Here is a 15,242-nt window from a genome sequence, read left to right on the forward strand (position 1 = left end):
ATTTATTAACAAGCATAGAATTCCTTTTTCTGACTTCAAAGTGACAAACAACCCCCAGTACCAGTGTGCAGCATGTCAGGGAGTGTCATTACAACTGGCTGAGTAAATAAAGATCCCTGGAGTTTTAAGAATAAACATGGCAATGTGTAGGGTGAATTAAAATACACTCCTTCAAGACTCTTCACATGATAAATATACTGTCCCCATTAGACCCCTTGCAATTCTCCTTTGCCCACTTTTTAGCTGTATAAAAGCCTGAACATGTTTCCATTAAAATCAAAGGCAGATATTTCAATGCTCTCTGCACAGGATGAGAGCCTTATTATGTTTCAGTAGCAATACTTTTATTCCATGGAAGCTTCTTTAATTCTGTTTATCACAGAATCACAGAATTGTTAGGGTTGGAAAGGTCCTCTGAGATCATCTAGTCCAACCCCTATTCTGATTTAATAGGTGTGCTTCAAACACAATTTTGTGGATTTAAATATGACCCTTCCGAGCAAAAGAACTGAAAAATTCCCCATCATGAGTTGATCTTTGCAAGCATTCACTAGAAACTGATCTTGTTAAACAGGAACTGGTAAGCTGTCCTTCTGAAGTAGCATGGAGTGCTTGGATAATATTTAAATATGGCAAGCAAGGTCTTATTCTGTGTAGGAGCTATTGCAGGTCTTGCCTGTGGAGTTTGAAAGTCATTAAGCTGAGCAGGAGACAGGCTATACTAATGTGTGTCTTTTTCAAGGTTTTTTGCACTTGTTTTTTTTCATTTATTTCTATGATGCTGGTTTTAGTGCCTCCTCCCCCCCTCCCCACCCCCCCATTTTTGTTTTCTCCTTTGCTGCTGGCATTAAAAGTTTCAGTTCCTTTTTCTTTAAGAACCTGTTACCTGTCATGTACATACAGGAGTACTGTGCTGTGTATGGGTGTCTTGTACACATCAGAAACTTTATTTATAGCTATTCCAGCTACTGCCCACGTGATCATTGCTTTCTCAAACCTTTTTTCCCCATCAAAGAGGAACAACTAAACAATAGAATGCTTCAGAAAATACCCATTAAATCATGTAGCAACAAGATTTTTTCAGCCTTGAAAAGCAGAAATTGCAGTAGTTAAAACACAAAGCCTCTTCTTCTTTGGATCACTGCACCATGAATTTGAAGATGTGAAACTGAGTGTTCAAAGCAGCCGCGCAATGGCTCAGATGCCAGGTGTGGGACTTGGTTTGAATCCAGCCTCATCAATCCCCAGGCAGCTGGGGTGGGGGTGGCACTCAGAAATCCAGGTGGTTTCTTTCTGGTGCTCCACTTTCCTAAAGAGGAATGGCTGCTTTTCAGCTGCCTGTGTTATCTCTCGGACAGACTTATAGGCATGCATTTGGAAGCCTGAAAGATGCTGGTGTGCAAAGGAAATTTCCTCTTGTAAGGAATAATCTTTCCCAGTCACTGTTCCTGAACACCCCTCATTCCAGGGCCTGGCTGCATCCAGGATAAGCTGTCTCCTAATAGCAAGCATTATGCTAGATTGCTTTATTGATTAATAGCATTAAGCTTTATCGGTTTGAATTGGGTCCCAAATGCGTACGGCTGTCTAGGCGCTTCAGCAGTCATTATGAATAATATGAGGATAAAGGCAGTTAATTGAGTGGAAATCCCTCACACAAACAAAGGAAATAGATTTATACTAAATTGCAAGCATGCAGAAGGTAGTGCAAACTTGCCTAAGATAAAACTTGACTCTTTTACTCTACCACAGCACCAAAATAATTTCCAAGAAGCAAACAGATCTGCATTAGTGTAGCTGACATTAGAAGCTGGGTTGTCCTTCCCAGACTCCAAATACAAAAACAGATCCAGTCTTTAGCTGTTGCATTGAATGCCTCCCATGTGCTTGGGAGTTAGAAATTTTCCTTGTTAAAAATGAAGTGTACTCCTCTTGGGTCAGCTTCTGAGTTGCTGATGCTCTGCTTGTTGAGTGTGTCAGCTAGGCCCTCAGGTCCACACAGAAAAACGCCTATTCTGGAGCTGTTAAGAGAATGGAAATATGGTCAAGAACTAGGTAGCTGTTCTGGGGCAGCTGGATGTTCTTCATGTGAATCAGTCTTACATTCTATAGGTGCAAGTTTCTTTTCTCAGTTATAGGAACTAAAGCTGAACTGGATGTCTGTTCCTTGAAACTTATAACCCCTTAAAACTTGAAAGGTACTGCTGCTTGTAAAACAAATGGTGGTCTAAATTTCAGCTCAGCACAAGTCAGTAAAGACAGGTTAGTTGATGTCAGTGGAATCAAGGAAATAAAGCTTCAATAGCTTACAGTACAAATTCATGAAAGGGACTGTTCTGAGGGTTTTTTTTTTTCCATAAAAAAATTGGGTGCCCAGCTAGAGGTCATCCATATTCAGGTTTTGTTTTTTGAGGTAGGAGGTATTTTTGGAGGTATTTAAATGTCACCTGATATTCCTATTTACTTCAGCCGGAATGATGGGGTATGTTTTTTCTAAAACTTCACTACTAATTGAAAGTCCATGAAGTACCTCACCAAAAAGGGATGATTTTTTAAAACCTGTAGGTAAAACGATTTGGTCAAGACTATAGATCGTATAAAATACCTGGAGATAGTTAGAAAAAAAGTGCTCCTCAGACTTTGTCAGACAAAGGAATAAGATTGCGCTATTATGGCATTTAGATAGAGGAAGTCCATAGACACTCTGAATTTGTGGAGATTTACCCAGGATGCTGCCCCGCAATAGTTTTGAACTCATTTTCCCAGTTAGGTCTTCCATACAAGGTTTTCTGTTTAAGGCCTGTAATCACATCTTTCTCTTCTTCATGATGCATTACGAAGTGAGTAGCCTGTGGGAAATGAAACACAAAGGACAGCGTAAAGACAGAGTTAGATATGGCCGCATTATGTCCTGTTAAAAAAAAATCATAATGTCAATACACACTGAATTATTTCCAAAACGAGAATATGGTGTTCAGAAAGGAAAGCTAACATCGGTAAAATCCTGACTATCAGTGTCTACCTCCTCCCTTTCCCCAGACCAGGTGATCTCAAGAGTTAAAGCTATGAAGCATTGAGGGCAGCAATTAATTACATTTCTTTTGCAGTGAACTGGTTTAGTCTAAGAACTGTAAGATAAAGCTGTAATTTAAAACAAAACTTTCCCTTCAGGTACAATTATAAAAACTCCTAGACCTTAATGAAGTTCTGCCAGCTTGATCTCTGAAAGGATTGATCCATATGAGGAGGTTTTGTCCACTCTCCCTATGTAACTTGCACCTTTACTTAGCTAAGCTAAGCTAAGCCAGGAAGAGAAGATGTGGTTAAGAGCATAAATTCAGGACTTGAGAAATTCTGCATCACTTTTACATGAGAAAAAGTTACAGGTAACTTTCTCCCCAGGCAAAAATAGTGGGACTTTTCTCCTTCCTGTTTTTTTCCACTTCATGTGTGATTAACTTCCTACCTTGCTCCTGCCCCTCCATGTGTGCCTAGCTGAGCTACAGCACTTTAGGCACATGGTGAATTTTGCAATGGTGAGATGTAGGCAAAATAAAACATTACTAAAAGTAACAGACTGAGCACCTTTCCTGACTCAATCACATGTTTTCAAGTGGCTCATGGAAGAGCTGTTCCCTTGTACCCCCCAGTGACCTAGCAACATACATGCATGGGACTAGACAGAGATCTCAGGAAAGTCCTGAAACGAATATGCTGTGCTGTCATCACTCGAACTTTGTGCCATTAGCCTCTCCTGTCCCAAATGCCATTAACTGTTTTAAGCAGTATTAGCTGTCTTAAGAGATATTTGCATGGTCAGCTGAGGTTGCTGCCATGGGGAAAGACTGCTTCCCAGAGCGCACGGCCAAAGTAAATGAGAAAGGATTAGCACATTAGCAGCTGATCCCATGTAACTTCTGGTGGACAATACCTGTCTGCATTTAAAACCTCTATGACCAGATGGAGGCCAAGGATATAGACTATTTGAACATTTATCAAAACATAACAGACTTGCTAACATCAACCTCAGTGCATATGGAAGCAATATTTTCCACCGTGTAGTTACCTGAGATTCATCCCAGCCTGTCAGGTAGATGTTATAGCTCAGAAAGTCTGCATTATTCCTCTCCTGCATTTGAGCCTCCAGAGATTGCAAGAGGTCAGCAAACCATTCAAAGGCATGAGTGTCCCTGCAAAGCCAGTAAAAATAAATCTGGAAGAGACAAGAGTGAGCTGTCAGGGGACACAGGCATTTATGGTTTCTGGTTTTATGTCACTGACAGAATGAGGATTGTAGAGATCTTGTAGAAAATTGCTCTGACCATTTCAGCAAATGGAGATGGAGGCTGGAATCAAAGCTATTCAGGAGATTTGACACTGGGAGGGTTGTGAAGCAGATTAAGTGACTGCAAGAACAAGGAAATATCTTCCTATTTCTTTTCCACCAGCAGGTTACCTTTTTAGTTCATGATGTTTCCCCACTTACATCCTTGTAAAACAGTTTGTTAGGACATAAATAAATGATTTAGAGGTAGACTCTATCACCCTGTCTGCTGACAGGAAAGGTAAATCAAAGTAGGTTACAAAACCAGTTCTGTTCCCTGAATATGACCATAACTGCAAAGTGTGACCCCACACCTCTACACAGGGAGTTTCCAGGGGCAGGAGGGGAGAGGAGGATAGTGGCAGTGCTCTTCCACTAACATAAAAGTTGCTCTTCCTGTGCTTAGGGAAGTAATGCAATATTTGCACAGGCAGTATTAATGCCTTGGACATTCTGTTTCTCACACAGATTGAATAGTATCTCCACTGCAAGTGGAAATCCCCAGGGGCACAGTCAGCATTTGCGTGTATAATTTTGCTCATATAATTTTGCTATTTTTCCTTTCATTACGTTTTTGCTTTTGACCCCCCTGCTTCCCTGTCTTCCAGCCTTGTGAGGTAATTGAGCTCCTCTTGTAGGACTCACACATGTCTGGAGCCAGATCACCTTTGCTGGGCCTGTTTTGATTTGGGCTGTTGGCCCTTGAACAATTTACATGGGTTCCGGGAAAGAGGACATATACCTTCTTGAGTTTTAGGTTGGTCGCATCATGGCAGTATTTGTACCAAACAGACTTGAGTACAGATGCAAAAGGGGTGACCCCTATTCCAGCTCCAACAAGCATAACAGTTTCATAACTGAATACGTCCTCACTCGCTGTTCCAAAAGGGCCATCCACAGCTATCCTGAAATTGAAAGTACACATAGTAAATTAGTACTGAATATTTATTAACAGCATTTAAAATGATGAAATTGTTTTGTCTGCTACAATGCACATTTGGGCTTCAGCCAAATGTCAGCAAAAGAAGAGGTGGTGTTGATAGGAAGAAACTGCAAAGAGACTTTTAAGGCCCATGTATGTGATGGAAGTAGTTAAGGATTGTATCATGGGTACCACCAAACTGGTTGAGCAAAATTTAAACTCTCATAGGTTTTGGTTGAGTTTACCATGGAGAATCTTTGTACATACTTGGGTAATTTCCATGCCTCCTGGAATTCTTGCTTATCACATCCGCAGGCATTGAACAAGCCCTCTGTCCAGTCTCCTACAATACGAACGTGAATGCTGAAGTAATCTTCTTCTGGAGCAGAGGTTAATGTGAATGGATGCCACTCCAGTTTAGACACTGCTGGACATTTGACAAAGATGTACTGCCCGACCTCCATCTTGAAGCCCTTCTTCATCATCTGGAGCTCAATCGTCTTGAAGGGGTGAATGACCACCTACAGTAAGAGGAAAAAGGGCAAAGCAGGGAAAAGAAAAAGGCTGTCTTCACTGTTCACTGGATCCTCCATCACTAACTTTGTCCTCTGCTATGAGAGCAAGGAGAGCAGGTGAAACTTTGTTCCCAACAGAACTGAGAGTGAGGAACGGCACCTAACAGCCAGATGAAAGACTGCAGAGGATGCAGAATTTGTGGATGAAGTATTTTTTCACACCATGCTTGCAGTCACTCCAAAACGGACAGGTCAGACTGGCACATCTTTAAACACATCACCAGATCTATGTTTGCACAGTTAATTCCAGATGAACCTTGCACAGTGGCACAGAGCACAGTGCTAATGGATCTGACTGTATATACAGGAGCAGAAACACAGGGCTACAATAAGATAGGGAATGCGGTAGATAGTACCACTGGAAACTTTCAGTGGCAGGCTACATTTAGATGTTAGAGGTTAGCATCATGGTAGCACCCAGAACATTCCTTTCAGTGCTAACACTGTTGTGTAGAAGCTGCTGGCTTTGCTGCACCATTTGGAAAAATTTGTAATGTTTTGCCCATTGTTCAATGTAATGTCAACACATACCTTTGTGATAACAACCTTCTGCTGTGACCGCCAGAACCGCACCAATCTCTCACACAGGTACAAAAACATGGGACCTACTACCCACTTCCACGTCTGTAAACAGAATAAAGTAAGTCAGATGAGGAGGATGGCAACTTAGATTAAACTGAGTCCTGGAAATGCTGTGAGCAGATGTGAAATTCAAGTAATCTAGGTTCTTTATTAACCAGAGTAGGGAACACTTAAGGGATATGACACCTTCAAAATTACTTCTGGTCAGAGAGGTAATTTATTTCTCTGTTGGGAGTCAAAACCGGCTTTTCAGTTGCTACTAGAGTTAGAGCAAGGTACTTTCCTATAAGTGATTTTGCCTTTGTCTGAAAATTAAGGTAACTAAGTGAAACGTGAAGTTAAGCTCTGAATGTATTATTGATTCAGGTCTGTACTGCTGCAGAAAAAGATGTGGTTTCTGTTAACAGATCAGTCTGAAATGTGAAAGGAAAAACAACCTGGTTAGTCAATAAAAGCTGAAGTTTCAGTGTCAGAGGCATTACTTTTCTGTTAATGATCATTAGTCCATAATAATGTGATACTATTTATTATCTGGATTACAGCACTTTCTAGAAATCCCCACAAGTCACAAAAGACATTTTGGGTAAACAGTTCTCAGATACAATTTGCTTTTTCACTTTGCCTGTTAATTTTGCTCATTTTATGGTACACTGGAAGTGTTTGTCTGTCAGTAGTCCATTTCTGCATATAATCCATTGTGTTGAAATCTATGGCTTTATGTAATGAAATAGCACTTTCTTCCACTGAAGAGCACATGCGGTTACACAGCTGCTTTTCTACAGCAAGTGCTTAAGTTATTTAACAAAAAGAGAAAACTGTAAACATTTTAGATTGGATTTGCAATCAAGACAACTGCTCTTACCATAGGAGGATTCCCTGAAAACTGGGGGATTGGGCAAGACCCCTTCTTCCCCCAGTCAGTGAAGTTCTTGTAACAAAGCTCTGGATTATGTTCAGCCAGACTCTCAGCTGTCTGCCCCCGTACAATACGCCTGAGGAAAAGATAAAAATCATTAAGGCAATTAAATGAAAATGAAGGTATCTGTCCCTTATTGTTCTACTTAGGTACTACCCAATTTAAGTGGAGTTGTAGACTTCCGCAGTGCTACACCTTTGATACAGCTTTACTGCTCTAATCAACCCACAAAATTGCTGTTAAAGTGATAAAAATGGGGAGGAAAGTTTGTGGGGGAAAATACTGACTACAACATTAGGTGAGGAACTGAGAGATATATCCATAACCCTTTCCAGGATGTGGTCACAATAGGAAAACTTCATTCTTTTCAGAGTTATCCTACTTTTTTCTTCAATAAAAACAAAACTTGGAATGGACAAAGTAAACAATTTCCTTGTGACCAGTACAGAAATTACTTCTGTTTGTTATCTTAGAAATTTGGAGAGCCCTTTCCTTTGACCCTTCCTCTCCCTCTGAAGATAGCAGTTCAGTTGGTGTGAATGATGAACACAGATGTTTCTGATGTAAAGCAGCTATGCCAGCTATACCAGCTTGTGTCATCTGGCGATCTGGCCTCTATATTCTTACTTAGTTAGGATTTTCTGTTACTGTTTGCTTTATTGTAGAGAAGCCTGAGTGCTCCAGACCAGCTGTATTTCCAGTGGCAGAGAGAGTGCTGAAAGTTTTTGTTTTGAGGGGGAAAAATATATTCGGATCTTGTTCACTATTTCCTGCCCCTGTCTGGAGTTCCGCCAATCTCAGGAGCATGTGAGAGTCCCCAGAGTGATGGCAATTAGTAGGATGAGGTTCATAGCAGAGAAATTCACATTGACATCTGCTGATTTTCCTTAGAAACGGCCAATACAATGCTGTTGGTATCTTCTTCCCATGACCCGTAACTTCTCTTTCTGCTTTTCTAACTCTGGTTTCTGTGAACTAGACTGTTTCTGATGTTTCAAAAAATCGTGGTATCTAAGTCATATGTATGCCTAGCTCTAAGTGACAGAATTCTCAAGGGATTATTGAAAACCATGTGCCCAATCTTGAAAGTTAAAAGATTACACTGCTCATAAATATTACTAATGAACTTCTTCCTCATTAAAGGATTGATTAACATCCTGCCTGAAAAATAAAGGGAAGGCACGACACTGCCCCAGGAGCATCACGAGTTGCAATTTGCAGGAACATCATCAGTTGCAGCTTACTTCCCCACTAATGACAATGGGTTCAGCTGAGCTGCTATCTGGTATGAATTAAGGGAAGAGAAGGAGCCCATTTCCTGTCACTGCTCTCTCCATTGCTTAATGGAGAGTGGGCCTGAGGGTTTTTGCCTCACCCTATGCTTCGTTCAAGGTCTGAAAATGTCAGTACTCTGTACAACAGAAACAAGAGACTTACTTTCCTTTATTACTCAGTGTAGATGGTGTTCCAGTACTGTAATTAAGCTTTCAGTGGTATAGCCTTAAAAGACTTCTTTTTCAGCTTAAAGTTTTACTTTAGCTTCCAAGGCAGGGTGGTCTGCATCTCTGTGTTCTCCCTTCTTTACATTCACTATGATATGAAGTTTGGGACACTTGCCTTTAACACATAGTTCGTGCACAAAACCAATCAGTGCTACAAAATGCTGTAACAGCTTATAATGGACAAGAATGTGCCCCTTCAATTCTATTATCTTTGGTTCAGCTTTCTGAATATACATATATGTATGCATACATACATCAGTATGCCACACAGCCTTCTGTCTCTCACTGACATCTATATACACCTCTCTCTCTAACATGCTACTTTGAGACTGTTAGATCATACTTACTCCATAGCATTCATCTTTGCACACCTAAGATGCCTTCCTTGAGTGTAAAAGGCCTGCCCAATAATTTTTGGTGTACTAGCACTTTCTCTAAACTCAGAATGTCATTCGTGACTTTAAGGCCAAATAAGTGAGGCCACTGAGTTCACAGCTAGAAAGCAGCCTTCCCTCTACAGATAATAATATTCCTGTGTTTGTCTCTTTCCAAAGGATCACTGAACTTCTCTGACAACCCCATTTCTGGCCAAATGCTTGTCTTTTCAATACAGTGCAATTGAAATGGTGAAGTCAGATTTTATGAAATAAATGCTCCTCACTGACCTCCAGAAAGGTCTGATAGCATTATGTAGTAACTACTGGCAAGTTTGGACATTTTGTCAATATTTGCTATATATATACAATATACGATGTTTGCTGCAGGAAACATGAAACTTTTTCCTTTCTTTCAACAGATTTTGCTCAATCCTTCTTGTTTTGGAAGTTGGAATGGACAAATATGCTGGTGGCAATTCTCTTTTTGCTCTTCCTGTTGCACTTTCATTTCTGTCTTTTCTGGCACTACTGGACTGAGAGGAAGTGTCTTTGAAAGTCATTTTTGCTGGGCAGTTTTAAAGCACACTTTCTACTGAACCTAAAATTTCTTTTAAATGGTCAATATAGTGTAATTATGAACTGTGAAATGTGGCTTGGATACTTTAGACTCTTTTTTTTTTATGCACAGTTCTGTTGTTTTATAAAGTGGAACTAAAATTATTTTTTCTAAGTGCTCAAACTGTGTTTGATAGAGCAAAAATTGTTTCATTAGACTTGTCAGCTATTTCAGAAGTAGGTATGGAATGAGCTAGAAGTGGAAAAAGATGTTTGGCATTTGGAAGTTACAGAAACTTATAGTTGCCTATATTCAAGCTGCAACAGCTAAAAATCTATTCTGAAATGCTGCTGATATTAAAAGTTCATCCAAACCTGAAAGATAAATCTGTGTTATTACAGTTTGCATTTACCAAACAAAATCCAAGACTCTATATCATAGAGGTCTCCTTACACACGTGTGTGACGCAATTCCTTTTAGCAAAGAAAGACAAATTAACAATTAGAAACAGGCACCTTGGAAAAGAGCTTACCAATTAAAATCTCAGAAGTTGAGTATCAATGAGCTTAAGTATGCCAGAGTCTCATAATGCCTCATGCATGTCTATAGCTTGTTGCACATATCAGTGTTGCACATATCAGCTGCACATATCTGAGAGCCTATTGGCTCTCTGAGAGCCTATATTGGACCATCATTACAATCAAAATTAACTGCTGCTTAGTGACTCAAGTCCCCGTATTTATGTGTGCAGAGGGCTTTACATTCAGATACAGTAGTTATTATGTATTTTGTGAGAAGTGTGAATACTCACCCAGCACCATGGATAACAAGACCAATGAAGAAGATGACAAAGAGATGATGGGTGTACCAAAATACTTCAAAATATGATCTTCGGATGGTTTTGGTGGACGATGTGATGATTAGAATGAGAGCCAATGTGATTATGACTCCAGTGAGACCAGCCAAGTACGTGAAAGCTACATATAGACCTCCCACAGGATTCTGTGAAATAATTGCACATGTTGGTGTAAGGAAGCAGTTGCATCCAAGCAGAGCCAGCTGAATTATCAGTCAGTCTCACTCACCAAATCCTTTACATTGTTGTAAGTCTTTAAGTCATCAGCCTTTGAGAATTTGAATTTGTAAGCTAATAATGCCAAAATCCTACTGCATTTTTGTTGTACTGCAGATTTACCTTTACCAAAGTAAGTGGAAGTAGGAGAAAGGGTTTTCCACCAATTCACAACACTGAATATTGTCTCTTAATCTGCCACTACTCATCAGTATGGGCTTGGGAAAGGTGAACACATTTGCACAGGTCTGTTGTTAAGAGCTGGAGTCCTACCTCCAGCTTTAGACAGCTGAATGGAAGCTGTCCTTTCCAGTAGCATCGTGCAGCTGTGGATCTCATAGCTGATACAGACATTGGATGCTCAGTGCTTCTGAGGAATGGGGAAGTTCCTTATTTTGTTGTTTAAATTTGTTTCATTTTTAAACCACAAGCAGCCCAAATTCAAAACTTTTGCCTTGATTTCTGAGTTCCATGTCTACTTTAGTCAGAAGACTGCTTTATAGGCCATTTGTTTTTACATGATGTTTTAAAAATACTTCGAAATCCCCAGGTGAAAATGTTTGAAGGACTACCAAAATTCAACAACAATATTACTAACAGATAAGAAAAATGAAACATACAAAGTTTTGCTACAGGACGGCCCGAGCCCAGGTTGCGCACACCAGGAACAGTCTGTCTGCTCAAATAGTCTCATATGATTATCTAAACAAATGTAATAATGACTCTTCGCAGCCTGAAGTCACTTACCCCAATAGTTTTTCTATAAAAGTTGATATAGGTTTCTTCTGGGCCATCACCAAGGCTAGAAAGCGCAGCTGCCAGGGTTTCCTTCTCTTCAACACGTGCTTGCACACTCCACTCTACATTGAATAAGTGTGCGATGGTGTGAATTGCTGGGAGTGACAGGAAAGAAAAAATAGCGTGAAGCACAAATACTCCGTGGTTTTGGGTAACATCTGAAACTATGTAACATCTGTCACTGACAGCTTAAGGCCTGTGCCACTCTCACCATCTTTGTCACAAGTTCTCACATTCCTGATGTGTTTTATTGTTGAAGCTTTACTATCTGAAGTTTATATGGTTTTAGATAGGGGAAGGAAAGAAATAAAAGGAAGTTTCCAGTATGTCTGTGTTCAACAAAGGCTTCCAAGAGTTCAAGTAGTAGTACCCTAATACATGGGAAACTGAAGCATGGGATGCCTTAAATTATTTGTCAGGATCATCCAGGATTTCTGTGGAAGAGCCAGGAAGTTAACCTGGATCTCTTTGGTATGTCACATTTGCTAGTGCTACCTTTTTTCTGCTGTATTGCTTATAATCACTAACTAATAAATAACTATAATAGCTAAGTGTTCTTGCTGAGCTGATGTGTCCATAAACCTAGTACAGCTGAGGTGTTTCACACTACTCCCACTGCACGTTACTGCAGGGGTGAGCCATACAAAGCTTTTTGAAATGTTTCCCCTTTCAGATCACCAGATACTTATTAACCTTCAAAACAGGGTCTGATGAGCGCAGATCTAATAGCCCCAAACAATCTATCTCTGCTGAAGACCTCCTCTGTGGCCTTATGTTAACCACACCACTGGTGGTGCGATTACACCCACAGCTCAGAGAGGGAACCTGCTCAGCTCAGGTAATCTATTGATATTAAGACTGTTCTAGGGTATATGATTAGTAAGGTACTTGCATTGAAAAGTGACAAATCTGGTGAAAGAAAACATAGAAAACCCTTAGTTTTGGAAATGAGGGATAAAATATGAAAACATTTCCATGTCCTTATCCTTAAGAACTTAAATCCCATCTGGATTCTGTGTAAAATGCACAAGAAAGAAATAAACAAAGGAACATTTGAGTACCAACCAGTATGAAGGGCGATCATCCAAGCCACCATTTTGTGAAAGGTGAGGTTCCTGTCCAGCTGTCTTCTGACACGAGTAGAGCAGCACTTTTGGTTTGAAGAAAAAAGTATTTGAAGACTATTTCTGATGTCTATGCATACTTATTTAAATGGACAAAACAAGAGGTGCTGAGCACAATAATTGGTGGCATTACTAATAAAAATTTCAGATTTCTAAATACAGACAAAAATATTTTCCCTCATACTTCAGAATACAGGAATAACAGATAATGTTTTAACATGGCCCATTGAAACAAAGTATTTGGTAATGAGAAAAAAACATCCAGTATGACAAAAGTATATATCTTATCTGTGTTGAATCACACGTTATAAACAGAAAGAGGGATCACAGTCTGCCATGGCAGGGTGACTGCTTTGGTAGTGTCTCAGGTTGCCACCTAGCATCAGGACCTGGCTGTGGTTCACACTGTAGAAATGATCTGTAAAGTTTGGCTATAACTGTCTCAGGGAGCTCCCACCCCTCATGTGCTAGGCACTTATGGTCTGTAATATGAAATTATTCCTTCCCCCAGATATGGGGTGTACTTGCTGGGCATTGACTTACAACTTGTTTCTGGAGTAACCCAAAGAGAAACAGGAAATAAAAATCTCTGCTGATACAAACTGAAGAAGCTGGTTCTTAAGAAAAACAGAATTATATTTTCATCGAGAATAATGACAGGTTCCTAACAGACCCCATCTGAATTGTGCTGCAGTTAGTGTGAGTTTTCCTATAACTTTAAGTTCTTGTAAAACTAGCACTTTCTGTCTTCACACAGTGGGTAATATCTTTATACTGCTTTTCCTGACTGGCAAACAGAAGAAAACACTATGCAAACTACAGAGACATTTCCTCACAAGAACCATGTAGATGTTTCACACAACAAATTTAGAGAGAACAAAATATTCTCCCATGTGACATTAACATTATAGATGGCAGTGTAAGGTAACGTACATTCCCAGCTGATAGGGTAGAGCTGATCATCCCAACCATCCAGGAGTATGACAGAAGATGGGATGGTGAAAAACCCAAACAATTTCATTTCTGATTTGTTCTTTACTTAGTGGAGATATACCAGCAGTAGTCTTACTCTTCCATACCAGTCCATTTCTAAACATCCCATGAGTATTAACCTTACAGACAAACAGATGAGCAGGAAACAGTTCTCTCCTTGGTTTATTTTCCAAGTGGGACATTGACTAAAGGCAAACTTCAACACTCTGGGCCTACTGCAATGACTTCAGTAGACTATAACAACAGCCAGGAGAAGTTTGGTCTTCTCTGTATCATGTATCTTGGGACACAATTCAAAAGGTTACAGAACAAACTGTAGCATACTGAGGAAATGCCAACTCTGCTTGACTGTTTTGCAAAAACCACTTGATCTTTCTGTTTAAGGAGAAGGCAAAGCAATGGCAAAATGCTATAGCTAGATTCAGAAGTGAAGATCATTAACAGCAGTGATGAATACAGCATGCAAAGACAACACAGCTGTTCTTTCAATTAATAATAAATAACTTTGTAGTGTATAATTGCTAGGTGGCAGGATGTAAAGGGCAAGAGTTTCCAGCACATTCCTATTGAACAGTGGATTTGAACAGTTCTCCCCTCTCCATAACCGCAATGACATTGCTGTTGGAAAGGTCACTATCCTTTCAGTAAGTTATTTGACATTTTAAAATCAGGATTTTTCTTAAGAGATCCTCCTGTGAGGATCTGTATGTTACTTTCAGAGCACTGTTAATTAGAGACAACAGCAGAACAGGCATAAGCAGTTGTACCTCTCCACCTCAGTCCTGGCACTACCATTGGCACACTGGGCTCTGTGTGTTTTGCTTAAGATATAAAATTACCTCCTTCCTGAAGTATAGCTTTATTGCAGAAAGCAACTGAAGTTAAACACCAGCAGTCTAACAGTCCTATTTTATGCTCTTCCCTCCTCTTCTTGTTCATCCTCAGAGTGCTTCCTCATAGTCTACCACTGTCAGCAGCATAGCTGGCTGCAGGCAGGAAGCCGAAATGGAGCTGTAGCTCCCTGCACGGTTCTCACTTGCAAACTGGGTGTAGTCTGAGTGACTACCACAGTGCCCAAGGCAGAAGGACTTACTCTGCAGCTCGAATACTGGAGGGACAGCTTCATCAAGACCCTGGTTAGAAAAGCTAAACTATAAATGTTAGAAGTAGAACAATTCAAGACAAGTAGTGTAAAGTCCTGAGTGGAGTACAATTATCCACCATTGGAACCAGTTTTTGTCTTCCAGTAATGCCTCCAAAAGTGCCTTGAGCTATTCTATTGCTTTGACCTCAGAATACCTCTGCCCAACCTGCTTTCAGCTCAACCCCACTGGAATCTATTTCAAACCTCGTGAGGGCCTTATATGATCCTCATCAATAGTTTCAAGTTGCATTCATCCAATATCAACAGTATTTTTTACTAAATTTATGTTTATTATTGACTTCTGCATCCTGGGGAGTCAGCTGTGGATTTTGGCAGATACTAGCTGATCTTTCTCAG

At 40.1% G+C, this 15,242-nt stretch overlaps 1 protein-coding gene across 4 annotated transcripts in view; it reads right to left on the reverse strand.

The window, feature by feature from the left end:
• Positions 1–838: 838 nt before the first annotated feature.
• CYBB (cytochrome b-245 beta chain) overlaps positions 839–15,242 on the reverse strand; it is a 37,565-nt gene continuing 23,161 nt past the window's right edge. For 3 of the 4 annotated variants that reach the window (XM_080612723.1, XM_080612720.1, XM_080612722.1), the window contains 10 exons: positions 12,690–12,774; positions 11,574–11,719; positions 10,566–10,756; positions 7,266–7,395; positions 6,353–6,445; positions 5,514–5,767; positions 5,067–5,229; positions 4,067–4,213; positions 2,725–2,849; positions 839–2,021 (listed from right to left, as the gene is read on the reverse strand). In XM_080612723.1, coding sequence (XP_080468849.1) covers positions 1,895–2,021; positions 2,725–2,849; positions 4,067–4,213; positions 5,067–5,229; positions 5,514–5,767; positions 6,353–6,445; positions 7,266–7,395; positions 10,566–10,756; positions 11,574–11,719; positions 12,690–12,720 — 1,407 coding nt within the window. In that variant the 5' untranslated portion in view covers positions 12,721–12,774 and the 3' untranslated portion in view covers positions 839–1,894. The remainder of the gene's footprint in view (positions 2,022–2,724; positions 2,850–4,066; positions 4,214–5,066; positions 5,230–5,513; positions 5,768–6,352; positions 6,446–7,265; positions 7,396–10,565; positions 10,757–11,573; positions 11,720–12,689; positions 12,775–15,242) is intronic. The other variant, XM_080612721.1, reaches the window with a different exon arrangement.

This window comes from Psittacula echo (genome assembly GCF_963264785.1).
Source record: "Psittacula echo genome assembly, chromosome: 3".
Classification (NCBI taxonomy): Eukaryota; Metazoa; Chordata; class Aves; order Psittaciformes; family Psittacidae; genus Psittacula; species Psittacula echo.